General features: G+C 52.9%; 1 protein-coding gene across 1 annotated transcript; it reads left to right on the top strand.

Annotated features, from left to right (window-relative positions):
- The first annotated feature begins 14,071 nt into the window (after window positions 1–14,071).
- SPACA6 (sperm acrosome associated 6) lies at window positions 14,072–26,411 on the top strand. The gene is given in 8 exon segments (XM_081275779.1): window positions 14,072–14,293; window positions 18,380–18,457; window positions 23,947–24,015; window positions 24,757–24,780; window positions 25,083–25,160; window positions 25,276–25,385; window positions 25,554–25,741; window positions 25,743–26,411. Coding segments are annotated over 8 exon segments (894 nt in total). The 5' UTR covers window positions 14,072–14,202; the 3' UTR covers window positions 25,999–26,411.
- The last annotated feature ends 589 nt before the right edge of the window (window positions 26,412–27,000 follow it).

The following is a 27,000-nucleotide window of genomic DNA, read 5'->3' as shown; positions in this document are numbered from 1 at the left end:
AAGGTGCCTGCAAAAGCAAGATCTAGCTCTGAGGTCCTCAGTGGGGAGACATAGGAATCTCACCATGATGGAATCCTCAGGGGAACACAGTCTAGTGGTGCACCGTGAACATCATTCTCAAACAACCAAATGAAAACTATAAGTACTGGAAAGGATTATTCTATGCAATTAATATATATATATATATATATATATATATATATATATATATAATTTTATATTATGTGCAATTGGTATGATTATATACCTAGAAAATTCAAAGTTAACTGGGAAAATGACTGGAAGCAACACAATAACCCATTCAAGTGTCAGGTTACAGCAGAGTTTTTAATTCAGCATTGTTGCCATTGGAACTGGACAGTACTTGGTTGTGGGGGAGAGGGGGATGCCCTGTACATGGTAGGGTGCCTAGCACACCCCTGGCTTCATGCAATAGATACCAGGAGCACCCTTGCCCTCACCCAGTTGTGACAAACACAAAGGTCCAGACTTGCAAGTCACCCCAAGTTGATGTAAAATTAATTTATGAAAATCAATAACCTAAAAAGTGAACCATGGAAAATTTCAATGCAAAATAATTTATATTTAAATCATCTCAAAATCATGTGAATCCATCTGGAATGGCTTTGTGTATGGTGTGAGACAGGGATCGAATTCTACTTGTTGATTCATTATAAGATCCTGATTAGTACGAAGAGCTGTGTCTGCTAATTCAAACGACTTGGTTATGAATTCTAAGATTTTTCTATAAATTCTTGGGTTTTTTAGGTAGATGATCATATTGTCTGTGAAAGTTGACAGTCCCGTCTTTTCGTGGCTCTTATTTATACTGCACCTTAATTTCCTGTCCAGGTACCTTTCCGGGCACTTGCAGAGCAATGGCCCCTGTGGGACTCTGCCTCGCTCTGAGGATTCACGGGTAGACTTCCGAGTCTCACCACTACTGCCAATGACTGACCTTTCTTTAGCAGTGGAGATTACTGTATTCTATTGTTGCTTGATACATTTTCTTCTAGGTATTGTGCAATACTGATTTTGATTTTCTCTTTGGTCTATTGTCAGAGAATGCCTTTTCCCCATTTTTGCTCTGTGTGAGTTTTACTGTTTTGCTCCATAGCTTCATGATTCTTATGTATAGTGTGTCTAGTAGTGCTTTTCACAATGATGGCCATGTTCTCTCTGCTGTCCAGTGCAGTGGCCACTGGCCGCAGGTCACTTTTGAGCACCTGAAGTGTGCCTAATAAGACTGAGCAAAAACAGTTTTCTTTTGGTACCTGGGGATTGAACCCGGGGGTCCTTAACCACTGAGCCGCTCCTCTAGCCCTTTTTAATATTACATTTGGACATAGAGTCTTGCTAAGTTCTTTAGGGCCTCACTAAGTTGCTGGGGCTGGCTTTGAACTTGTAATCCTCCTGACTCAGCCTCCTGAGCCACTGGGATTACAAGCCAATGAAAATTACCACCACACCCACCTGAGCAAATATATTTCTGCTATGATGTATTCACCTATTGATATTTAAATCAATTTAACTTGCTAATTTTGGTTTACTATTCACACCACTATTTGCCTGATTAACTTTTGTTGAGTTTTGGTATAAATTTTACATTAGCCTCCAAAAATAAGCAAAGCATTTGGAGAAGAAGGGATTCTTTGTTTCTCCCTTGAGTTTTGATGCGATTTGCTGGTTAAACCCTTGGGACCTAGAGTTTTCCTTGTGAGATGATTGTTACCTGATTCTTCTCGACAGTTATAAAACTATTCAGGTTTTCTGTGTTTTTCTGAGGTTGTTGTCCTAAGTACTTTAGAAATTCATGACTATCTATTTTAGAAAACGTATACATTTAATCGAAATTTCAAAGGCATTTATATAAAATTGTTTAAAACATTATTTTCTTATTTTTCAATGCATGCGATATCTGTGGCTATGTCCTTTTATGTCCGTGACATTAGCCAAATGTGCCTTCTATCTTTTCATTGAGATTAGACTCACTAGAGGTTTATCAATTTATTACTCTTTCAAAGAAAAGAGCTCTGTTGATTCTGGTTTATGGGTTTTAAAATTTTTATTATTTACTTATTATCTTTCTACTTTCTTTTTATTTATCTCTTGAGAAGAAATACCTAATTTAATCTGGCTTATTTCTCTTCCAATAATAAGCATTTTAAGCTATTAATACCCTCAAACTGTTTTCTAGTCTCCAATATGAGTGCATATTTGACCCAAGAATTTCTAAAGTGACTTATTAATTTCCAAACCTTCAAGATCCAATCATCTTTTAAAATTTCTACCTTAACTGGAAAGTGTTCATAAAATACACTTTCTATGATGGGAATCTTGTGAATGAAGTTGAGATTTTTCTCTGTGGCTCAGTCTCTGGTCAATGTTTATAATAGTCCTCATGAACTTTAATAACACATGAAAGATGATGGATATTTACAGATTAAAAATAATGTATGTATCTGACAGTTATGAGTACAATGTCTGCCTTTTGCTTATATCAATTTATTAATGATATTGTTTAGATTTTCTATATATTCACTGATTTTTTTTGTGTTCAATTTACTCATTAAAGAGAAATATGTTAAAAACTCTCCACTGTGATTTGTATTTCTTTTTGTAGTTCTGTCAACTTTTGTTTTATATATTTGGGGAGCTGTGATTCAGTGTGTACCAACTGAGTATTTTAATACTCTGATGAACTGAGACTTTTACCATTGTGATACTACCTTTTTTTTGTTTTTGTTTTTGAGGTGCTGGGAATTGAACTCAGGGCCTCGTGCATGCCAGGCAAGCCCTCTACCCCTACCTAAACCCCCAGCCCTGACACGGCCCTCTTTACAGTCCATTTAGCTGACCTTACTACGTCCCTCAGCTCCTTTGGTGGCCACTTGCCACTCTGTTATCTTTTCAGTCCAACATTCCTGTACCTTTACATTTTAGGTGTGTCCTGTAAAAAGCATACAGGTGGATTTTGAGGGGTTCAACCTGGCAAACTGATTTTAACAGAACCCTTATGCTACATTTAATGCAAATACTAACATATTTGGGGTTAAATACTCCATTTTCAGTGATTCCCTTTTTATTTCCTCCTCCCTTCTGGCCTAGGATTGGGTGGCTGGGCTAAAATTTTTCCTTCCTAGTTAATTTCTCTTCTATTAGTTCAGAACTTTTATAGTCTAAATTTATTTGTTATCCTAAAATTATAATGCACACACTTAACAATCTGCAGCTAATTTATTTAAACTTCTCCAAGATAGGACATTAGAACACTTTATTTTTTGTGTGCATCTCCGATATATTACTGTTTCTCTTACTTTATACCCACCCTGCAGTTTAGTCCCCTAGTCATTGTTAGTGTGTTGGGAGTGCTCAGATTGTTACCAGTGGTGGAATAAGACAGAGGGCAAGGTACTGGGAGATTAAGTGACAGTCACCTTGGTGACAAAGGCCACCATGAAGACCATATGACCTATAGTGTGCCTCTGACCGACTTAAGAAAGATAAGGCCTGGCACGGTGGCACTCACCTGTAATCCCAGCAGCTCTGGAGGCTGAAGCAGGAGGATCGTGAGTTCAAAGGCAGCCTCAGGAAAAGTGAGGCGCTAAGCAACTCAGTGACACCCCCGTCTCTAAATAAAATAAAGGGGCTGGGGATGTGGCTCAGTGGTTGAGTGCCTCTGAGTTCAATCCCTGGTACAGAAAGAAAGAAAGATAAGCTCAGACCTTGCATTCCCATCTCAAAACACAGTGGTAGACGTCAGAAAGTCTCTGTGGTACCTTGGAAGAATCCCTTATCTTTACCATGATGGCGGCTGAAGGAGGAGCCCGCGGGCCCCCCACACTGAATCAGAAACAAACGTGGAGGACAGAGAAGTGAAATTATGTCCCATCACCCAGAAGCCGATGAGTCAATGTCACGGGGGAAGGACTTACTGAAGGCTCAGCTGTGGTGCCATCTGGGGGACCCAGGGAGGGGCAGGGTGGGGTTCACAGAACAGCATTTGCCCTAAACCACCTCAGAAGCACTGTAGCATTTCCAGAGCCCGAATACACAGTGTCCAGACTGAGAAGTGGAAGCAGGACTGGCCCTTCTTGCTTATTCCACCTGCAAAGTAAAATGTACAGGAGGCCATTGGTCTGGCTCAGTCCCCACACTCGACCCAGCAGACCAGACCAAAATGGCATCACTCACGCTAAAGTTCCACGTCGCCAAGCCAAAACCAAACTGTTGATCTGACCTTCTGAATAATTAGGAGAGACGGATAATAGCCAAATTCCTAACAGGCCAGCGCTAGCTGGCACCACCAGGAAGCCCCCTCCTTTAACCTTTACGGGGAAAGTAACTTTGAAGCAGCAAAACCACTTTTTGTCTGTCTCTGCTTTCCTCAGCCCTCCTGTTTATAAAACCAGCCTCCTGTGCTATCATTGGATCGCTCGTTCTATTTTGAAGAATAAAGTGTTGTCGGATTCTAGAAGTGCAAATGGAGCCAATGGAGAGCTTTAACTTTGTTAAGATCTTTGCATTTCTTTCAGCCTGTGTTTCGAGACACCTAATTTCATGTTTAGTCATTTACGCTTCCTGAATTGCAACCTTGGAGTGGGTGGGTTTGGGCTCCTAGTGCCTGCAGGAGAAACACTTGTCCCAGAGGACACAGTCTTGATTCCTTGAAGAGGGAGCAGAGAGAGCCTCTGGGCCATCGGGGGCGAGTCGTGATGCTGGACCAAAGGCAGAGAGAGGGCCCTCGCTACTGGGCTAGGGTGACTGGTCCGGCTACTAAGAGGAAATTGGGTTGCTTCTACACCAGGGGATGCAGGAGAATTAGAAGTGGACCCAGAGTATTCCCTGGGCAATCTCTTCACACCTCCATCTCCAAATAACGGCCAACGGGACCCTGTGGCAGGGTGATAAGAGGAAGCACTGATGACTTGGGTCCTTGGAGTCACCCTGACATTTTCATCTCAGTGTCTCCTGCGAAAAGCACAGTGGTGGCTTAGTTAGGAGCGTAACTTGGGGGGGGGGGCTCACTCCACTGTGACAGCTGAGCTCCTAGGATGGTGCCCCTGTGTGTTAGACAGGTGGGCTTCTCTGTCTGAACAAAGGACAAGGACGTGCTAAATGGCAAGGAGGCAGGAACCCTCCGGTCTGCTGGTCACTCTTTTCTGCTCGGTGTTCCCAGGAAGGCTGGCCTCTCAGGACTGTGTCCTTGGCCTCCCCTTGCCCCCTGGGATTAGCAGGAGGCAGCGCTGGGCTTTTGGAAAGGCAGAGTTTTTAGTCCCCTGGGTCCCTCCCCACAGTCCTGGCCGCAGCTGCGCTGTCCTGTGTCCACAAGCTGGACTGGTGCCCACCCTCCTCCCTGCCTAGGTCCCATCCTTCTTCCTTGCCCATCAGGTCCAGGTGGTCATGGCTGCCCACCACTGCCTGTCCCGTCGGGCCCCTTCATGCCACCTGCACGTGGTTTCTAGTCCCTTCTTTGATCTATGTTCCCTTAAGTCCCTGAAGTGCCCTTGGTTTCTGCAGAGGTCCGGACTCCTGTGGTAGTACTTCCTTGGTGCTTTGCCTGAGCCCATCTGTCTGGGATCCTTTTCCTTCTGCCACTGAAGAACCTTCTTCCGGAGGCTCCCGTGTGCCATGTTGCCAGCTTGGTACCTTCCAGGAGACTGCTGAAGACTGCAGTTTGTTTTCTGTCGTCAGAATAAGCAAATGCTCCTGGGTCTGAGCAGCTTCCAGCGCCCTGTGTGCTTCTCTAAGTTCTCACTTCCTAAATCTCAGCTGGGAAATTCCTCCCCAGAGGAGCGTCTCTGTCGTGATCTTACAGGCTCCCTTAACATGTAAACGTTCTATGGGTTATTGTGAAGACCCTTTTAGTCCTCTAACCAACACTCGAGATGAGAAAGTCCTGCCCTCTCGTTTTTTCCCTAAGATTTTTGCACACACTTGACACATCACATAATCACTTGGGTAGAATCTGTCCTTAAATCTTGGATGAGAAATAGGACAATAGAACAATCCAACTGACCTTCAAGATCTCAAAATCATACAAGCTATCCACTGTTACGTAACAAATCACCCCAGAATTAAGCAGCTTACAACGGCACACATTCATCATCCTATAGTTTCCGTGGGTCGGGAATCTGGGCATAGCTTAGTTTGATCCTCTGCTCACAGTTTCTCACCAGGCAGGCATCAAGGTGCTGACTCGGGGTCCCCATCTCCCCTGAAGATGGCCCATTTCCAAGCTCACACACTGGTCTGTGGCACCATTTGTTTCCTCGTGAGGTATTGGAATGAGAACCTCTGCTCCTTTCTGGCTTTTGGCCAAGGGCTTCCCTCAGTGTCTTGCCACATAGGTGTTTCCAAAATGGCAGCTCACCATATAACCACGTACTTCATTAATCATTCATATGTGAAAAACCAGGGAGCCCAAAGAGTTTGCCAACAAGACAGAGGTCACAGCCCTTGGTAATCCAATCTCGGCAATGACATCCCATCCCTCGCCATGTTCCAGGTTATACTCAAGTCAGCAGGGCCAGTGTGTACTTGGGGAGATGGCCTAAAGGAATGAATGACCCCCAGGAAGTGGAGATCACTGGGAACGTTCTGGAAGGCTGACATCATTGTGAATATGATGCCTTGGTTTCCATCCCTGTCTCAACTTTCAAGAGCTGCGCGCCTATTTCAGCACCTTAGTGGAAGCAGAATAGCAAAGCTTCTACAGCATGATCATGTACTTCCACTCTCCAAGCACGTCAGACTGAGGCTTCTTCAGGAAGTTTGCCAAAGAAACCATGTTTTCCACAAGTACCTCTGGCCATCGGTAAGTCCTGCTACGTGGGGATTCTCTTCTGCAGAGTATACTGTCTCCTTTTTGTGCGGTAGCTCTTTGAACATAGAAGACCTGCTTCGCCATGCTGCTCAGATGCTGTGGGAAGGCCATGCCCAAGTCTCCCGTGGGTCATGAGTCAGTTCTGGTTGAAGAATAATCAGATGTGATGTGACCATCTTTCTGCTAATGACCAGCAATTCTTCTGCCTGATGCTGCCCTCTATTTCTGGACACAACTGAAGATAGAACAAATCATAATATGCTTGTAATTTCTAATTCACTCAGCCTCTTTCTTATTCCATCATTAATGATGATTTCCCTTTCCATGTACCTCCATGATCCATACGTGCTATGTTGTCCACTACGGGCAAGACCCAGAAATATCGCAGCAACAAGCAGAGTTACAGTTAAGGTAGTCGTAAATCAACTAAAAAGGCACCTCATTGTTTAATGCCCAGATGTTTCACATACAAGATCCTGAGGCAGTACATACAGTAATTCTATGTATAATATAAATAACACTTTTTCAAAACACGTTTTCCAGAAAGAATAATTTTTTAAAACACGTTTTCCAGAAAGAATGTTTAAGAATCATAGCTCATGCAAATTTTGAAAATTCCTCATCTTCTACTTCTGAAAACGGTGGTCAGTAGTATGCAGAAAACTTGACAGTTTCGATTTAAGGTTGTAGCTTCAATGGACTCAAAACTATAAAGAATGTAGTTTTAAAAGTATTCTTTTAAAAATCTGTTGTTTTGAAGTTTGATTAGTGAGAACAAAATGCGTTTGAGGCACCTCATTCCCCAAACTTTCCTGTTTCTTTTATGCTCTCTGTATTCGTTACAATGTCTGGATCAAAGATGATTTTTCATAGAAGTTGCTGTACATGATATTAGAGGGTTTTACTTCCACTTCAAGAAATTTTAGCCAACAAAGTCATCCATCTTTTTAAAATTCATCTTCACATACATAAAGAACTTTCAAATCACACCTTTTCTTAAAAGATGTACATCCCAAAAGGAATTAAATGACTAAAATATTAAATACAGTTATTAAAGATTATTTCCTTTAGTAATATGAAAGCTGGAATGCCAAACCATTGTACAAAGGCTGCCTAGCGCAAAGACGAGGTCTGGGTCTCTGTCTTCTCTAGTCTTTACTGTTCTGCCTCGTGTTATCATTGACAGTTTCTATATCCACGTGTTGGTTCCAAGAGGAGAAAATATCCTTCCTAATTCTAGTATCTAATTGAGTCACCCTTACTATTGATATCGATATTGATGTATCAATGTATACCTACACACACACACACACACACCACACTGTTTTATCTCATGAGTTGTTTGATTATGTGGAAGTTGTTCATCGTTCCTGGGTGTCAAAGACATGGCGTAGAGGGTAGGCTGCCCGCTCTGGACATGAGTACTGTACATGCAGTTGCTGGGAGCATTGGTGACTGGTAGCCTGCACTTGAGTCCTCCCTCACAAAGACCCCCTTCAGAGCAAGGGAGCTGCCTGACGGAGGTCACAGCCCCTTCCGGGTCACCACACATCCAGTGATGGGTCTACTGAGTCAAGACAAGCAGGAGGCCATGTGCCTGAGGCTGGATGCACTTTGAGTTCCCTAACAAACCCCCTAACTTAGTACTCAAATAAGAGAAAAGCTAACAGTCTTGGTCCATTTTGTGCTACTAAACAGAATATCACTGACTGGGCCATTTATTTTGTTAAAAAAAAAAAAAAGAATTTGTTTCTCACAGTTCTGGAGTCTGGGAAACCCAATAGCAAGGTGCCAACATCTGGCCAGGGCCTTCTGGCTTCACCATCACTCGGAGGAAGGCAAGAGGGTAAAAAGACAAGGGAAATTGAACCTGTGACCGCAAGCTCTTTTATTTTGTTTACTTAGTTTTTGTATGTAGCACTGGGGATCAAACCCAGAGCCTCAGGCATGCTAGGCAAGCACTCTACCACTGAGCCACAACCCCAAGCCCTTTTATAATCAGCATAAATTGATCCATGAGGATGAATCTCTCATGACCCAAACACCTCCCACCAGGCCCACCTATCAACTCCGTTGCATTGGGGATTAACCTTGCAAAACATGTGTTTTGGGGGGGATACACTCACCATAGCACTAACTTGGCAGTAATATTGTACCAAATAGTCAGGCTTCAGGGGATCACAGGCAGATAATTGATCAGACCTGCTGAATCAATGCAAATGGTTAACCACACCACGCCCAAGCAAGGCAGAAACTAGGCTGTAGCCAATCAAGTGATTTTTGTTTTGCTTCTGTGTTCAGGCTAACACTGCTGGACAGAGCTCTTTGAACCTCTTCTGGTTCTGAGAGCTGCCCAACTCATGAAGCATTCTTTGCTCATATTAACTCTGCTAAGTTTAATTGGCCTAAAGAGCTTTGTTTAACAGGTCAATGAGCAGTATAAGGCCTAGCTATATTGTTCCAATATAGCCATCCAGCTCCCCAGCTCCCTGTGGGATTGGTTGAGGCCTTTACTATAAGTGCACACTGTTCAACCTCTCCTTGGCTCACCTGTTTGCTCCCCTACACAAGTGAATTCTGAGGGCTCCCCCAATTAATTTGCTGAACTCTAATCTACTTCAGAGTCATTCTCCTGAAGAACCCACCTGCAGCCTGCTGGCTTTCACAATCATTAATTATTTCAGCCTCTTACTCCTGTAATTATGTAATTACACACACACACACACACACACACACACACACACTTCAACTGAATGATAAAATTTGACCTTGAACAGACAATGATCTCTTCTCCAAGTTACATTAGAGTGCTTACATTTGAAAGTGACTATTAATATACTGACAGTAGATAGGAACAACACAACTTGTTCTCATTTCTAATGTTATTGTTCAATGGAAATTTATTCTCTTACAGTTGTGGAGGATGGGATTTGGAAACCAAGGAGGCTGGTAGGAATCCTTTCTGCTCCATGGCATGTAGGCGCCTCGCTCCAGTCTGCATCTTCGAGTGGTCGTCTTTCCAATGTCTCTTCTGTGTCTTCAAACACAGTCGACGCCCTCATCACTGGGAATACATTGCCAGATTCACGGTGGATGCCTGAAACCACAGATAGTCCTGAATCCTAGGTAGACTCTTTTTTCTCTATACATAGTTATTATAAAGTTTAACTTGTAAATTGAACGCCGCAAGAGATCAACAATAATAAAAACAGAATAATTACAAGAATATACTATATTAAAAGTCATGTGAATGTGGGCTGTCTTTCAAAATTAGTAGGTATGGCCCATTGCAAAGAAGAAGGCTGTGGGGAGACCCTCCCCAAATAACCACACCCATCTCCCAGGCTCCTTGACCAGAAGAGATAATGGGAATGGGATTTGTCATTCACCAAAACAAAAACGATGCCTCCATCTCCAATTCCTACAAGTCCACAGGAGCAAGTGACCATTTTGGATTATTTAGTAGTGCCCTGGAAGCATCTGTGGCCTTTGGATCGTCTGCATTTTTATGTTCTGCCGGTCTGAGGATTACCCCACCTGTAAGGATTATGTGCTGCTCGAGGATCACCCTGGGTTTGGACTTGATCTCTCATACGAGGAGGACTCTGCGTTACTCTGATGTTCTTTATGACCCACTGCCTCCTGTTTCATGGCATCAATGTCAGAGTCCTAAACTCACACCTAGTTTGGAACAGGTTCAGGGTGTCTTCCTGTTTAGCTGTTCCCATTTCAGAAATTTGGGGACGGCCTTGTGAAGGGCAGAAAATGGAGTATGGTTCCAACCCAGGAACAGGAATGGTGGCACTTGGGTGTCAAGAGAATAGCCGTCTCTGTGTGTAAGGGCTGTGGGAATTACGGCTGTAGGGAGGCAGAGAAGGTCTAGTATGCCAATGTCTGCCAGGAATGCCAGCCTCGAGTCTCAGAGGGATGGGAATGAGGGGTCCCTGAGTCCCCGGGGATGGTGGGAGTGTCTCAGTCTTTGTGGGAATTGTTACAGCTGAGGCTCAGATGCTGAAGGATCTGGAAGTGTGTACATTAGAGAATGGTGGCAAAAGCAGTCGCCATGACTTACCAACTGATAGGAACGGAGGCCTCATGTTTCAGGAGATAATGGGAATGATGTCCTCTTATCCCAGGGACTTCAGCAAAGTCCCAGCACAACCCATCCCCCGATTCATTCACTTAACATTTTCCTGAGACCCTGCTCTGAGCCACACCTACGTTGGGTGATATTGAGGATGCAGAGATGACTCAGACCTAGACTGTGCCCTCAGTGTATTCCCAGAGACAGACCCAGACACCGAAATCCACACACCAGGATCAGGGCAGGACAAGGTCAGGATGGTTGTACAGCTGCTGTCCGGACCTGACCACAGGGCATCTAAGGTAAGTGCAGAGGGACAGAATTCCAGATACCAAAGTACAGGGTCTGACAAAGGGTCCTTTGAAATCGCACGTGAATTTGTGGGCATGACAAGTCCCCATGAGCACAACATCAACCCCTAGAAGTAGCACATTTTCACAGAGGAAGAACCCCCGCCCCAAGTCATGGTACTTACAGTCAGAGAGGCCTCGGTTCAAGTCTCCAGCTTTGTTACTGACTTTGTAAGTTTGGGCAACTCACTATTCAGAACCTCAAGTCCCTTGTTCTTACATGGAAATAATAACTGTTTCTAATAACATGGTGGCCATGTGAAAAATTATGTAATGCATAGCAAATACCTGGTGTAGGGACTGCCCCTAGCAGTCAGTCATTCAATAAAGGGTATGGGTTCTCACATTATTATTTCTGTCATCCAAGTATTCCCCCCTTACCACGGGGGGAACACGATATGTTCCAAGACCCCCAATAAACATCTAAAACCTTGGATAGTACCAAATGCTCTACGTTTTCTTTTTTCTATACATGCATACATATGATAAAGTTTAATTCACAAATCATGTACAGTAAGAGCTTAACAACAATCATAGAACAATTATAACAATATTTTGCAATAAAATTATCAGCATCACTATCCTTGTACTTGGGGACCACGATTAAGTATAATAAGGCTTGTGTAAAACACAACCCTGAAGTATCACAAAAGGCAATCTGCTAACTCAATCCGAAACAGCTACTGAAAGTCTGAATGGGCATGTGGCATACACAGGGGGATACACCTGTCCACAGGATGACAGAGGTTCCGGAAATGATGGTGCAAGATTTCATTACACTGCCTGGATTAACGCACAATTTAGAACTTGTCAATTATTTCTGGAATTTTCTTTGTAATGTTTCAAATTATAGTTCATTGTGGATACCTGAAACTTTGGAAAATGGAACTAAATAAGGGGGCACCACTGTAGTAATTATAAAACAAATTAAAACACCTGGAGGTATTTATCAAATAGCTGGTTTCAGAGGCTTAAAAACACTGAATGAAATCAATTTAAAAAAAAACACACAAACCAGAAGATTTGAATAGGCAATATTCATTAGTTTCAACTCCCAGTCTCTCAACTGATTGCATGAATTATGGATAAATAAATGGAATACTATAGAGCCATTTAAACAAACGAGGGAGCTCTAATGGCATGGATGTGGGTGAATCTTTGGGGCATAGTGTTGTTTTTTTTTTAAAGCAAGGTGCAGAATAACGTGATTCCATCTGGGGACAAGAAAGAGGAGGATGGTATAACATATTGCATAGGTGTAAGAATTCCTCTGGAAAAATGCGCAGGAAATTTGTAAGCATAAGTTGCCCCCAGAGAACTGGATGTCTGGGGGCAGGGTGGGGGGAAGCCCTAGAACCATAAATCTACCACTGCCTGAATGTCCTCCCGAAATGTGTCCAGCCCCTAACGTTCCCCTAAGTTCTAAGCTGCCCACAGCGTCTTCTCTCTCCTCCACCCTCTTCTTCGTCCTGGTTCCCCCCTGGGAACAACTCCCATCCCCTGGCTCCTCACCCTCATCCACAACCCAGCAGTGCCCAGTCCCTCAGGGTCCTCTCTGCCCGCTGGTCCTACCCCATCCATCTCTCCCCGTCCCTCCCCTGGCTCACAACCCTCCGTGGCTCCCTGTCACTCTGGGAAGACTAAGTTCCCAGCCTTGGACACGCTGAGAACGGCCCCGCCCACTCACCCCAGCTTCTTCTACGCTCCTTGGCTCCCGGCCCCTACCGCTCTAGTCAGACTTGACTGCTTTGTTGTCCTCCGGAATCACCTTGGTTTCCTGCCTTTGGGCCTTTGCTTAAGCTGTGACCTGGGCCTGGAACGCCCTTACTGCTGCCCCTCTCAACAATTCAGGTCTAACTTCTGGTTCTTGGAGGTCACGCCACAACCACGCCTTCTCTGGAGGTCCTCCCTGGTGGACCTGCGGCGAGGATTCCTTCCGCCCCGGCTCGCTCAGCCTCTGGTCTTGCCCTCGGTCACACCCCATCACCCCGGAATGGGCCTGTCTGCGGCTGGGTCTGTCTCTCCCATCACACCGTGAGCTCCCGCTGCAAGCGCACGTTTGGGTCTGATTCACCTTCGCGTCCCCAGTGGGGGGCGGGGGTACCGAACCTCAGCGAGGGGAGGGAGGCTGGGAGAGCAGAGAGGGAGCGGGAACTGCAGACCCTGCCTGGGGAAGGTGTAGGGGAGAGGCGAGGGGGAAGGAGAAGGCCGGAGAAGGGGAGGATGGAGCCCCGGGAGCAGCCAGGGGACACACCGGGAGGGGGACCGGCAGAGAGGGAGAGTAAGACGCGAAGACCCGTAGCCCCAGCGCGGAGGACGAAGACACGGAGGCCGTGGAAGGACAGACGTACCGAGACAGGAGCGAGGAGGAAAGAAAGAATGACACAATGACACGAGCGGAGGGAGAGGCACGAGAGATCGCTCAGGGCCAGGAGGGAGGCTGGCGAGAAGAGGGAGGAGGTCGGAGAAGGGAAGGAGGAGAGGCGGAGGGGACCGAGGGAAAGCCGCCGCGAGAGGACGGGCACTGGCCAGGGAGGAGGGAGGGAGCAGTGGGCGCGCCGGCCGCCCGCCGCCTCCCGGCCTCTCTTTTGTCCCTTCCCTCCTCCCTGCGTCATGCTCCCCTGGCCCGGCCTCCCCTCCCCGCTCCCTCCTCCGCCCCGCTCCTCCTCCCCGGGGCTGGATGGAATTTTTTCCCCTGGACCGGGGCCAGCTCCGGGGCAGGGGGGAAGCCAGGCCGGACTGGGCTGGGCAGCGGGGAGGGGCCGGGCGGGGGCCCCCCGGGGAGGGGGCTGGTCCGAACCGCGCCGCCAAGCGGGGTCCTGGGAGGGGAGCCCCGGACCGCAGAGCCGGGAGGCGCCGGCCGGAGGGAGCGGGGACCGGGAGGAGGATGGCGGGGCGGCGGGAGGAAGGGGAGAGGCCGCGGGCGGCGGAGGCGGGAGAGGATGGAGAGGACTCGCGGCGGCGGCCGGCCTCCCGCCGGGCCCGGGGCTAGTGGAGGAGACCCCTTCCCCCGACGCGGGAGCCGCGGGAGCCGTGAGTCTGCGGAACCAGAGGGGGATGGGGCTGGGGCCGGACTCCAGGGTCCCCAAGGGAGGAGGCTGCGGGGCCTGGATTTCTGGGTTCTTGGGGCTGGGGGGCTGGGAATCACTGAGAGAGGGGGCTAGGGACCTGAATTCCGGGGTCCAGAGGCTGCAAAAGCTGGGAACGTCTCCTAGATTCAAGAGGGAGGAGAGAGGTGGGCTGGGACAGGCAGGATCGGAGGGTGGAAGGGACTGAGGGACAGATGCCGAGACCTCTCGGGAGGTGGAAGAAGACAGTCTGGCGTTGGAGGTGCCTCCGGCAGCGGAACGGTTAACGTCTGGCTGGAGGGGAGGGGGAGGGGGAGGGATGGGGCTGCGGGGCTTTGAGGGGTCAAGGGTGAGCCGTGCAAGTGGGAGGGGGCTGAGGAGGTGGGGGAGGTTGTCTGGGCTGCCAGACAGGCCCGGGTCAGCGCCGGGGGCAGGGGATGTCTGGCGGAGGAGAGGCCCAGCGTCCAGGCTCCCTTGGGGACCCGGGATTCCAGGCCTCAGCCCCCTCCTCCTCAGACCTGGGAGTCCACCACCCTGCCCCTTCCCGAATTCCAGAATCCGAACCCCTAGCCGACGTTTCCCAGGACCCAGGAGTCCACCCCCCCCCTCAGCCTTCTGCGCTCAGACCTAGGAGTCCACACCATAACCCCCACCCACTTTGGAAACCCGAGTTCAGAACCCCAGCCCCTCCTCCCTAGGAACGGACCCTAAACCCTTCCTCCTCTAGAACCCAGAGTCCAGATCTCCAGGATCTAGCAGCCTGGATTGGGGTAGGGGGTATGGGGGTCCTGCCCCGGAACCCAGGGGTCCCCACCTCCTCCCTCGCCCCAGCTGGAGTCCAGCCCTCCAGGGGTTAAGGGGGCGGGGCCATCCGGTTGCTATGGTGCCAGACTGTTTGGGTCTGCTCTCTGACCCTTGGGGGCTCCCCAGGGTCCGCGAAGAGGGGGAGGGGGACCCAGGCCTGGGGGATGTACAGTGCCGACCCCTTCCCCGAGCGGGCCTGCGGACCTAGGGAGCTCCTCTACGCCTCGCCCGGTGACCTTGAACGAGCCCTGACCCTTGTCCCCGGGCCTCAGTTTCCCGGGAGAGCCCGGCGGGGAGTGGGGGCGATGCCCGGGTCCCAGGAATCTCTGGGACGCGCTTCCCGGCTCCCCTCACCCCCTCCCCAGGCCCCAGGCAGCCCCGGGGCATGCCGGGAGCCGGCCGGGCGGCGGGCCAGGTTGGCTGGGGGGGCGCCTCCCTTCCCCTTCCTCCCCACCTTGGCCTGACTCTCGCCCCCGCGGAGGGTCGGGGAGGCCGGGAAGGAGGGAAGGGGGAAGGAGCCGGACCGCAGGCCGCCCCCGCCTCCCTTCCTCCTCCGCCCCTTCCCGCCCTCCGCCCTCCTCGGCAGGTCGCTCCCCAGCCCGGGCCCCTTCCCACCCCCACCCCACCCCCAGCTCCAGACCTGGCTCCGAGCGCGAGGGGGAGGGAGGGAGGGAGGGAAGGAGAAAGAGAGGGGGAGGGGGAGGGAAGGAGAAAGGGGGAGAGGGCCGGGCCGGGGAGGAGGCCGGCGAGAGGGCGCGAGGGAGGCCGAAATGGTGGGGAAGGCGCCCAGGGTCGCGGAGAAGGAGACAAAGCCGGGAAGGGAGGGAGGATGAAGGACAGCAGAAGGGGCAGGGAAGGAATGGAGAGGAGGGGGGCGAGAAGCCCGGAGGGGCGAGGCAGACCGGGACTCAGGAGCCCCGCAGCGGAGGGGTGAGCCCAGAGCCAGGTAAGGTGCAGCTGAGCCAGCGGGGATGGGAAGGGGCAGGTAGGAGAGAAACAGCACGAGGGACAGGGCTGAGGAGAGTGAGCTGCGAGGCCCGGTGGGGCTGGGAGACGCGAGGCCGAGGGCTGAGGTCCAGTGGGGAGGGTGGGTGTGGGCTGCCAGGGCCCCTCCCACCTGCAGCAGGCAGACCTTGGCTGGGTCTCTTCCTCCCTGGGCTCAGCCTCCTCCCGCTCACCTGCAAAAATGGGATAGAGCTAGCACCTCCTTCCCTGGGCGGGGAGGTGGCAGAGAAGACTGGGCCGTGCAGAGTCAGGGGTTGGGGGTCATGCTGTCATCACTGTGAATGCCAAGAGGTCAGGAGGAGGAGGAGGTCAGGGATGAAATGCCCAGGTTGAAGGTTTCCTCTCCCCAGCCCTGGAGTCCAGGCAGCCTGTCTGGGAGGGAGAGAGCAGAGATGGCCAACAGCCAAATTCCCAGACTGGTGAAGTTCTGTCCCACTGGTACCTGGGAAGCCAGGGACTGGTACCTGGCCACTTGTCTCAGGTTGTACCTCCCCTGGAGAGAAGTGGCCAGGTCCCTGGGTCTGAGGGAGGAGGCCTGGGCCTGGACCCCTGGGTCTGAGGGAGGAGGCTGGGCCTGGACCCCTGAGTCTGAGGGAGGAGGCCTGGGCCTGGACCCCTGGGTCTGAGGGAGGAGGCTGGGCCTGGACCCCTGAGTCTGAGGGAGGAGGCTGGGCCTGGACCCCTGGGTCTGAGGGAGGAGGCTGGGCCTGGACCCCTGGGTCTGAGGGAGGAGGCTGGGCCTGGACCCTGGGTTTGAGGGGGGAGGCTGGGCCTGGACCCTGGGTCTGAGGGAGGAGGCTGGGCCTGGACCCTAGTCTGAGGGAGGAGGCTGGGCCTGGACCCTGGGTCTGAGGGAGGAAGTGGTTGGGCCCTAGACTCCTAGGTTTCTTAGGGAGGAGGGGGCCGGGGGCCCGGACTCCTGGGTCCTGGCACCCACCCGTAGAACCGACCTTGCGGGGCCTTCGCCGCACACAAGCTCGTGTCTGTGGGTCTGTGTCGGGGGCTCACCATCGCGGCTGGGACCTCCCCGGCCCTCCCCACCCTCCCTGTCCCTCCTTGCCCATCTGTCCGGTCTGTCCACCTACCGCGCCCCCCGGGCTGAGGTAGGAGGTTGTATAGTTGAGGAGGACACCCACGGAGATCACTATACGGCCTCCTAGCTTTCCCCAGGCTGCGCCCTGCACAGGACGGGGCAGCAGGGACCCCAGGCCTGTACCACTGCCCTGGGGACCTTGGAAGGAGCTGGGCTGTCTGCTCTGTCCATGTCCCTGCACCTTGTCCTGGCCCTTCCAGTCTCTCCCACCAGGAGGTGGGTTTGCTTCCCCGTCTTGCACTCCTGTGTGGTTCCTGGAGGTGCCCCCATCTCTCTGCAGGTTGTCTCTGGCTCTCTGGCTCTCACACACTCTGGTATCTCTCCCTGTCTCTGTTTGGTCTTCTTTCTGGCACTCAGTGTCCCTGGGTCTGTCTTCGTCTTTCCCCCACCCCCATCCTAGGGTCTGTTGGGGGCCACCACACACTGCATTGCCAGCCTCTGGGTCCCTGAGACCCTTTAACCTGTGAGGACGTCCAGGGTCACAGGTGAGGTTCTTGGGAGCCTGGCGTCTGGACCAACTACAAACCTAGGGACTGCAGGCTGACCCCTGGGAGCCTGACATTTGACCACCAACTGAAACCCAACCTCTGTCCCCAGGCCACTGCCCCTCCCCCACTGCAGTGACCTCACAAAGGTCACCAGCTTCTCCTAGGCCTTGAGACCCTCCTAGATGGCCCAGCTGTCCCTGGTGAGCGCTGTCCCAACTGCCCTGCTGGTCCTCCGGGCATCCACCTGGGCCTGTCTCCTCTGCTTCACATCCTATGCTGAGCGCTTGCGCCTCTGCAAGATGTGGGCCCGGGGGCCCCAGGTGGAGCAGTGCCAGGAGGCCTTCACGGCTGCCTTCAAGGGCCTCTCCAACGTGGAGATCAGTAAGGACTCCACCCTGCCTGGACCAGGGCCCTGAGCAGGGGCTGGTGAGGCCTGGAGAAGGGCAGGGAGAGGGAGAGACAGACACAGGCAGAGGGAGAAGTACCCGCCCAGAGGGCTGCCACCGCACAGGAGAAGGGAGTGGAGAGCTCAGAGCGGGGAGGCCACAAGACCTGGAGAGGCAGGGGCGGGAGGCAGTGATGGGGAGGGGCAGAGAAGGCAGAGGCTGGCGCCTGGTGCTGGTGGAGCTGCCTCCCAGCCCCGCGTGTCCCTCACCCTCAGACTACTGGGAGAGAAGCCACCTGCAGGATGCCTTCACCCAGATGGCCCATTCCCTCCAGGAAGCAGCGGCCGCCCAGGGTGAGTGTCTTGTGGGATTGGCCCGAAGCCCCCAGACTGAGAGGGCAGGAGGGACCCCTGGAGTTGGGCAGTGGTCTGGGCGGGGTGAGCCCTGAACTTGAGTGGCTTAGGTTATTCTTTGGGGAAAGGGAAAAGTGCAAGTGCAAACCAGGCCACAGATGGCGACAAGGAGCCCAAGAGTGGTGTAGAAATCACCCCAGGCGAGGTCTGCTGTGTCACTCGCCTGGCCTCCGCTTACCCATCTGTAAAGTGGGACAGTCTCCTGCCTCCCAGGGTAGTCATGGAAGACAGGACACACAGACATATAGTCCTGACAGCCCATCCAGCAAGTCCGCAGCGGTGACTCATGAGGCTTATTGGGGGCAGGAAGACAGGTGGGGACAGTGGTGCCGATCATTCAGGTGATGGTCATGCAGAATGGCTCCTGCCAGCGTCAGGGTGGGAGCAACACGTGCGGCTCCCCAGGAATGCACAGAGTCCTGTGCAGAGACAGCCTGCTGAGGACACAGGGTGGCCAAGAGGCAGTTTAGCAGCAGTCACACCTGGTCACCTTGCCCACACGGCCCGTGTTCCCCAAACGTGCCAGACAGTGGTGCCTGGTGGGGAGGGTGTGCTGGGGAGGCCACAGAGCCCTGTTGCCAGGATAAACTGCCTCCTCTGGGGTCTGGGAGCCCAGGGCTCGACTCTGCGTCCCGAGGGTGCCTCTGATCCCACCAAGCTTTATGTCAGAGAAGCCCGAAAAGAGGTTCCCGTCCATCCAGGGGCATCTGGGGGAAGCCTGGAGAGGGTCTGCAGTGGATTCCCACCCACCAAGGGAGCCCAGGAGTTGGAAGGAGGGGCGGGATTCCCAGAAACGCCCTTTCCACCGGGCGGCCTATTGCAAGGGTTTTATGAAGACCAGGCACACGGGAGACCTCTCTAGGCCTCATGTGGGACTTACCTGGAGTGGAGTGCGTGGCTCTGGGGTGAGGGCCAGGCTATCAGGGAGGAGGCCTGAGCACAAGGGGATTCCGAGTGGGCCATAGGGACTGGCTGCGTGGGGAAGGGGAGGCCGAGTTGAGGACAGTGCCTGGGGTTCCGCTCCATGCCTGGGTGGACTGGGGTCACTCCTGAGATGAGGGGCGTGGGAACACGAGCTGGGGTGGGGACAGTGATGGGCCATTAGGAAGGACACAATGACTTAGGGGGACATCCAGGAGGCAGCAAGATACCCAGATGCCAGGTTCAGGAGAGGACTCAGGAGACAGAGACTGCCCTGGGGGAGCTGGGGAGCTGGGAGGGCCACATCAGGTGAAGAGGGTTGACTCTGGTGTAGCAAGGACCTCCGGGGCCCTGTGGAGGACAGACCCGGGGAGAGGCTGGAGGCTGGGACAGGCGGTGCAGTATGTCAACTGGTGGTTACTGAATGTGCCAGGAATACCACTGGGGACACAGCCAAGCCCCAAACTGCACACCACCTGCCCTCGTTTGCTTACTGTTGAGGGTCAGAGCACAGACAGTCAATGAAATAGTGTCAGTGGGTGATCTGTGCTGTGGAGGCAATCGGAGAAGGGAATGCAGAGACTGTGTAAGATGGGTTGGTCAGAATGGGTGCAGATGAGAGGATCCAGTGGAGCAAAGATGGGATGAGGTTGTGAGAGCCAGAAGACCTGGAGAAATAGTCTGAAGAGGAGAAAACGGGCCAGTGGGTCTAGAGTACAGCTGAGCCTGGAGAGGTGGCAAGAGACTAGGTGGTATCAGTCCACGCAGACCAGTGGTCCTCAAGCCCTAGTAGATGTCGGAACCTCTCGGAGTTGTTACAAGGCAGGTTGCTGGGCCTGCCCTCTGTTTCTGACCAGCAGGTCTGAGGTAGGACCCAAGAGTAGACATTTTTACCAAGTTCACGAGTGCTGCTGATTCTGGCTTGGGCTCACCGAGGAGGCCTGCTGTGGGCCATGGAATGGCCTGGTCTTCTGTTTTAAGGTGGGGAGCTACGGCAGGATGCTACTCAGAGACACAGGACTCCCTCTGGCAGCCATGTGGGACACAGCGAGAGGTCTGCCGGTGGTGGCCTGCCAGTGGCAGTGGTCCAGGCCAGCCAAGATGAGGTCTGGGACTCATCAGGGAGGGCTTGACCTGGCACCAGGCCTGGCCCGCACATGTGCATGGGAAGGAGCATGTCCGCCCTGTGCTTGTGCTAATTGCCGCCCTAAAGTGCATCCTGGTACCAGCTCCGGGAGGTGCAGCATCACCGCCCCACTTTCCAGAGGGGCAAGCTGGGGTTCCGATGGACAGGAAGGGCAGACTCAGATGTCTGGAGATGGACAGATCCAGAGGCATGTGGTTGCGGGGAACAGGAAGAACAACAGATGACTCCCCAGGGAGGACCTGAGGGATGGAGGGCGGGACTAGTGCTGCTCTTGGTGGCCATGGGGAGACCGCTCCTGTGTATGCACCGTGGGGTGGATAGTGGGGCAGGGTTGGCGTCCTTCACCCCCAGATCTGAAATCTGACCTGCTCCAAAACCGAAACTTTGAGCACCAACTTGACTGCACACCTGACTTCATGTGACAGGTGCACTCAAAATGCCGCATGTCAGGTGTGCGTGAAGCCCAAGCGGGGCGCCATGCGGAGACTCGCGCCCGTCTCTGACATCTCTCTTATGTACAAGCAACTATTCCAAAATTTATAAAACTCTAGAAATCGGAACACTTGTGGTCTCAGCACTTGGATGAGAAATGCTCAAGCCGTGGGGAAAGAGGACAGTCATAGGTCACACAAACGTGTGGGTGGAGAGGCCTGCGGGGTGCAGGGTGGCTGTGTCACTCTGGACCACTTCCCTGACTTCTTCAGGTCTCGCCTTCCCATCTCAGATTGGGAGGTGGTGCCGATACTAGCTGCCCTCCTGTGTGTCCCCTGGGTGCCCACTGCACGTCCTTCTGAGGGCTGATACACTACCTCAGGCAGGCGTTAAGTGGTGCCACTAGACAGCTTAGATGTCCTGTGGCACCTAGCCCCCTCCCTGCCCTGGGAGGCAGACACTGTCCCCACCTTATGAAGGAGACTCAGGGTCAGGAAGTTAAGTGGCTGACCAGGGTCGCCCAGGGAATCCCTCGGGTGTGAGACAGGTGCTCTCAGACATGCCAGGGCTCAACCCCAGGTGATGTGAGCCAGAGATGGAGCACCTCCCTCTGGCCACTCCCTGGGGGACACTTCCCAACACCCCCACCCTCTCTGGGTCACACCCCTGCCTCCCCGGCTCACTGGGCTGTCCCCCACTCACTCTCCTTGTGAGTCACTGGTTCAACCCGGAGATAGCTCACGGTGATTCCTCCAATTCCTGGCCTCTCAGGAGCGACCCATGTGACCTCATCGTGTTGGTCACCCTGCAGACCACACTCCTGCTCTGTGGCCAAACAAAGACCTCTAAGTCCCCGGCTTCTCGTTGGGAACCCCCTCCTTGGCTTCAGGGGTACCCCTCTGAGTGTGCACCCGATGATCATGACTTAAGCCACTTTCCTGCCAGTACCCTCACTGAGTCACAGAGGAACCTCTCCTCCTTCCCCACCATGGCGTAAGCCAACTAGAAGTTTATTTTTCTCACATGAAATAAGTCTGAGTTAGGCTCTTAGGGCGAGCTCCAGTTTCATGGGGAACTAAGTTCCTTCCAGCTTTCCGCTCTATCATCACCTTGGTCCTCATGGTCCTGTGTGGCTACTGGAGCTCCAGTCATCAACACCAAGTTTCAGGTAGCAGAATGGAGGCAGCGGAAGGAATCAGTAGGGTGACAGTACCTCCCTTTTAAGGCTGTGACTCACATGACACTGTCACTTATATCTAACAGCCACAACTTGGTCATATGACCACAGCCTTTTAGCTAGGTGGGGAAGGGCGGGGAAGTGCTTTCCCAGGTGAAACACAGCATTCTCTTATTAGAGGGAAGAATTAGGTGTTTGGAGGCAGCCAACAGTGCTTGTGGCTGGCTTGCTAGGGCTGCTGAGACGAGGCGCCGGGGCGGACAGGCGGCTTAGACGACATTCATGTCTTCACAGTGTTGGGGGCTAGAAGTTGGAGGTGAAGGTGTGGCTGTTCTGAGGGCTCCGGTGGCTGTCTTCTCCCGGGTGCATGTGGCCTTCCCTCCTGAGGGTCTGCATCCCATTCCCTCTTCTTTACAAGGACACCAACCATTCTGGACTGGGGACCACCCTAATGACCTCACTTGAACTCTGTCACCTCTCTGGATGCTCTCCAAATACAGTCACTTCTGAGACACTGGGGACAAGGACCTCAACACATGAATTTGGGGAAGGGGAGGGCACATTCCATCCCATAGCATCCTGCCACATTTCTGATCCAAAGCCACCGCCACCGTGAGATCAATCCAGCCGTCCAGGCTCTCTGCAGAGATCCAGCAGAAAGAGCCACAACCCAGCAGCCTGGACACGGCAATGGTCTAACTCCAATGAGCACCAGGGAGCCAGGAAGTAAGAGTGGAGGAGGGGTAGGTCCCAACGGGGCCTGGGCTGGGGACAAGCAGGGACGGGCCTCTTAAGGGGGGGGCGGGGCATGAAGCTCCAGCCCATCGCTGCCTCGTGGAGATGCAGCCTCTGCATTTCAGCCTTTCCAAAAAGTTTAAACGCAATGCCAAATATTTTATGTGACTTTTCCAAATTTTATATCTTGGCAACCAGTTCATTAAAAAAAACAAAAAAAACAAAAAAAAAAACCACACTTTCCAGGCCAAATATAACACATCCAAGGGTGGATCTGGGCCATAGGCCACTGCCTGTGGGCTCCAATTCCAGCTGGATTCTGGAGTTCATTGTACACATATTTATTGAGCTCTTTTTAAGACTCAGGGCCCCACCCCCCATCTAAACAAGGACATATTACTAAGATAGATACTTCAATCATCAGCATAGACCTCTGTATATGCGTGTGTGTGTGTGTGTGTGTGTGTGTGTGTGTGTGATTGCAAACTGGTGAAAACTATGCATGGAATGAATAGGGAGCTATGACAGATAATAACAGGGAACTCAAGAAGACTATAGATTTATGATTGTGGAAAAAAATCGTAGGGAGGTGACCCTTGAGGTGTAAAAACTGGAGAATAATCAGTGGGGAAGATGTGCTGGGATCAGAAGCCAGCTTGTGCAAAGTCCCTGGGGTGCTAGGAATGTGGTTCTTTTCATGTGAAAGAAAAGAGGAAGACAGAACTCGGCCAGACCACCTAGGACCTTGTAGGCCTGGCTGAGGATTTTGTCATTATTTTCCCTTTTCTCTCAACAAGGTAAGGGCAGATGTTTCAGGAGAGGGTTTCTGTCTGAGAGAGAGACACCCAGGAGGCAGAAGGAGGGACTTGCCAGGCTTCCCAGTAGACAGATGAAGAAGGCAGGAAGACACGATGTGGTAGTAACAGATGAGTGCAGAAAGGACACGGCATGACAGCGAGCCCTGTTGAGTGGGTCAGAGGAAAAGGCCGCCTCTACAAGGGCCCCTCCACTCTCCAGGGTCCTTTGAGGACGCCTTTCCTGCTGCTGCAGAAGAAATGAAGAAGGCCATTCTACAGCTTAAAGAAGGTAAAATAGATTCCAACCTCCTCCCGGCCCCAGATACACACAGGTGGAAAACCCCACTCCTGAAAACCCTGACCACTCCGTACAATCCCCTGGTGGACTGTGAGCTGGAGCCCTTGGTAGGCAGCTGTCCATCCCGCCTGCACCACTCTGCATCTGGCCCTGCCCCTTGGACCGCAGGTGTCCTTCCAGTTCCATCAGTTTTAGCACGGTGCGGACCAGACTTGCCCAGGCCTCTTCCTGGATCTCAGTGTGTGTCCCCACCCCCGCCCTCTGAAAGATTCCCTCTCCAACTGGATCTCCTTAGTGGATTAGACTGGCCTTACCTCTTTAACTCGGCCTCCTAATAATTAGGTCTTGGCTTCTCCAAGGATCGCCAAGCATCTAGTCCTGCTCCCCCTGTGGAATACACTAATGATGTCCCCTCACTCCTCAGGGCACAGGTGTGATACATGTCCCCTCTATCCTGAACAGGCCTAAGTCCGACTTCTTCACGCGGCCCTGAGGACGTGGCCCCGCCCCTAGGTGGAGCATCGAGGGCCTAGCCTCGCCCCTTGGGTGGCGCTCTGAGGCCCCGGGCCCGCCCCTGGGTGGGGCATTGCAGATCTAGGCTGGGGGAGGGCCCCAGGCCTGGCTCCACCCCTTAAGGGAAGGTGTTGGGCCTGGTGCCATCCTCTAGCGGAGCTTTAGATCGAGTCCCTCCGGCGATTTCTCGGGTAGTAATGCGTCCCCTCTCTCCCGCAGTTCAGCCCTGCGTCCCTCCCTGCGGTAAGGTCTTAAATACGAATAGGATCGCGGAGAATAGGGGCGGTCGGGTCGAAATCTGGGAGTTAAGGTGGCAGGGCATGGGTGGGCTTCAGACCCGAAGGAAGCCAGGTTGCCTTAAAAGCTCAAAGAAGACGGTTCCGGGGTCCCCAAGTAAACCAACAGGAGGTCTAGAGGGTGGCCAGGAGTGAGAAGCACCTCAGGAATGACGCGGGGAAGGCGGGTCACCTTCCACCTGGCCCAGAGGACCCAGGGAGCCCACAGTTGACCAAAAGAACAGCAGATCCCGCGTCCTCGCCCCATAGGGGTCCAGGAGGTCGCCCGGCGTTTCTTTTGCAACAAGTGCTTCTCCAGTCTCTGCAAACTTCCGCTGGATTGTCCAGGTGAGGGGCGGGGCCTGAGGTGCCAGGACCACCACTGGAGAAAAGGGGCTGTTGTGAGGAAGGGAAGGGGCCCGGGGGACCCTGGCGGCCCGCGGGAGCGCCCCTTGGTCTTCAGTTCAGGACGTGACGGTGAGTCGGGGGGAGCAGGCTATGTTCTCTTGTGTCGTGGGCTTCCAGCTGCCGCCCGAGGAGGTCACCTATACCTGGAAGTTCGCTGCGGGAGGTGTGAGTCGGGGCGGGACCCCGAAGGGTCTGGGGAGCAGCTGGTGGGGCGCGCCCGGGGCTGCCCGGCGAGCTGCGGACTGGGCGTGGCCGGGGGAGGGGCGTGGCGCGGGGCGGGGCTTGGGAGCCGCGAGGGGACGACCTGGCTCAGGTGCCCCGCCGCCCTGGCAGATGCGCACTCGGGACGTGTCCTACTTCCGAGAAGTGCCCCAGGCCCGAGGGTACCTGGCGCGGATCCGGCCAGTGCAGCCCAAGCACCGCGGCACCTTCTCCTGCGTGATCAAGCATGACCAGCGCCCCCTGGCGCGCCTCTACTTCTTCCTGAACGGTGCGGGGGGCGGGTGCGGGGGCGCGGGGGCTCAGGGGCGGGGCTCTGCCCGGTGACGTGCGCGCCCCCGCAGTGACGGGCCCGCCCCCGCGCGGCGAGACGGAGCTCCAAGTAGCGTTTCGGGAAGTGGTGAGCTGGGCGCCGCGGGACGCGGAAATGATCGAGCCCTGGCGGCCCAGCCTGGGCGAGCTGCTGGCCAGGCCCGAGGCTCTGACGCTGGGCAATCTCTGCATGCTCGCAGCTGTAGCTGCCCTGGCATCTGCGATGGCGACCATGCTGGTATGGTGAGTCCCAGCGTCCAGCTGCCCCTCCTGCAGACCCAGGGAGCCAGGCGCAGACCCAGGACTCTAGACTCCAGGCCTCCTCCCTCAAACCTAAGAGGTCCAGGTCCCACCAAGACCCCTCCCCCGGCCAAGAGACCAGGTCCCCGTCCCTCCCTTAGACGCAGGACTCTAGATTCCAGTGCCTCCTGCCTCAGACCCGGGGGTCCAGACCCCAGCCCTCCTCCCCAGACCTGGGAGTCAGGCCCTGCTCACTTTTTGAGATCCAGAAATCAAGGCTTTAGTACCTATATTTCTCTTACGAATCCCTCCTCCAATACATGTATCTCCTTGTGTCCCCAGGATGTTCTTTCGATGGTACCTCAGTGGCAACTAACAAAGCTATCTCTTCCTTATCCTATTTCATCCTAAAATAAAGAATATATTTAGGATCTGGATTCATTCATCTTTGAAGTGGGCACTGTTAACTCAGGAGCAAGGGCAGCATACCCCCAATATGCTCCCGCGTCTTGCGCCCCCATGGTGGCTGCAGCAGGCACAGCAGTCATAATGCAAGTCTCTGCACCGAGGGCTTTTGGTGCCAAACTCAGCCCCTCCCTGTCTCTGTCAATCTCTCTGATGTCTCCCTGCAGAAGACACCCAGAGTCCTAGATGTCTCCCTCAAAGCCTTCATCTCCAAGAAGGATGGAGCACCCACGTCCTTCTAGCAACTCAAAACCCACAAGCTTAAGTGGTGTTTTATTCTGCCTCCACTTTGAACCCGTGTCCAAGCCTTGGCCTTTTTAACTTCCCCCATGAGCTGGTCTTTGGGTGATGAGTCTCCCTCCGCATCTCTGCCTGGATGGCCATAGCAGCCTCTGCCCCGGCCTCCCTGCCTTTGCTTGACCTTGGTCCACTTGGCAGCTGGAATGATATTTTACAGTTTTTTAGACTGGGTCATTTCTCTGCTCCAAACCCTTCAGTGGCTCCCTACTGCCATTGGAACAAACCAGTTCCTCGACAAAGCCTC

Source organism: Spermophilus citellus (genome assembly GCF_964194105.1).
Source record: "Spermophilus citellus genome assembly, chromosome: 18".
NCBI classification, from domain to species: Eukaryota; Metazoa; Chordata; class Mammalia; order Rodentia; family Sciuridae; genus Spermophilus; species Spermophilus citellus.
The sequence above is the reverse complement of the archived record's forward strand: the minus strand, read 5'-3'. Positions and strand labels throughout refer to the sequence as shown.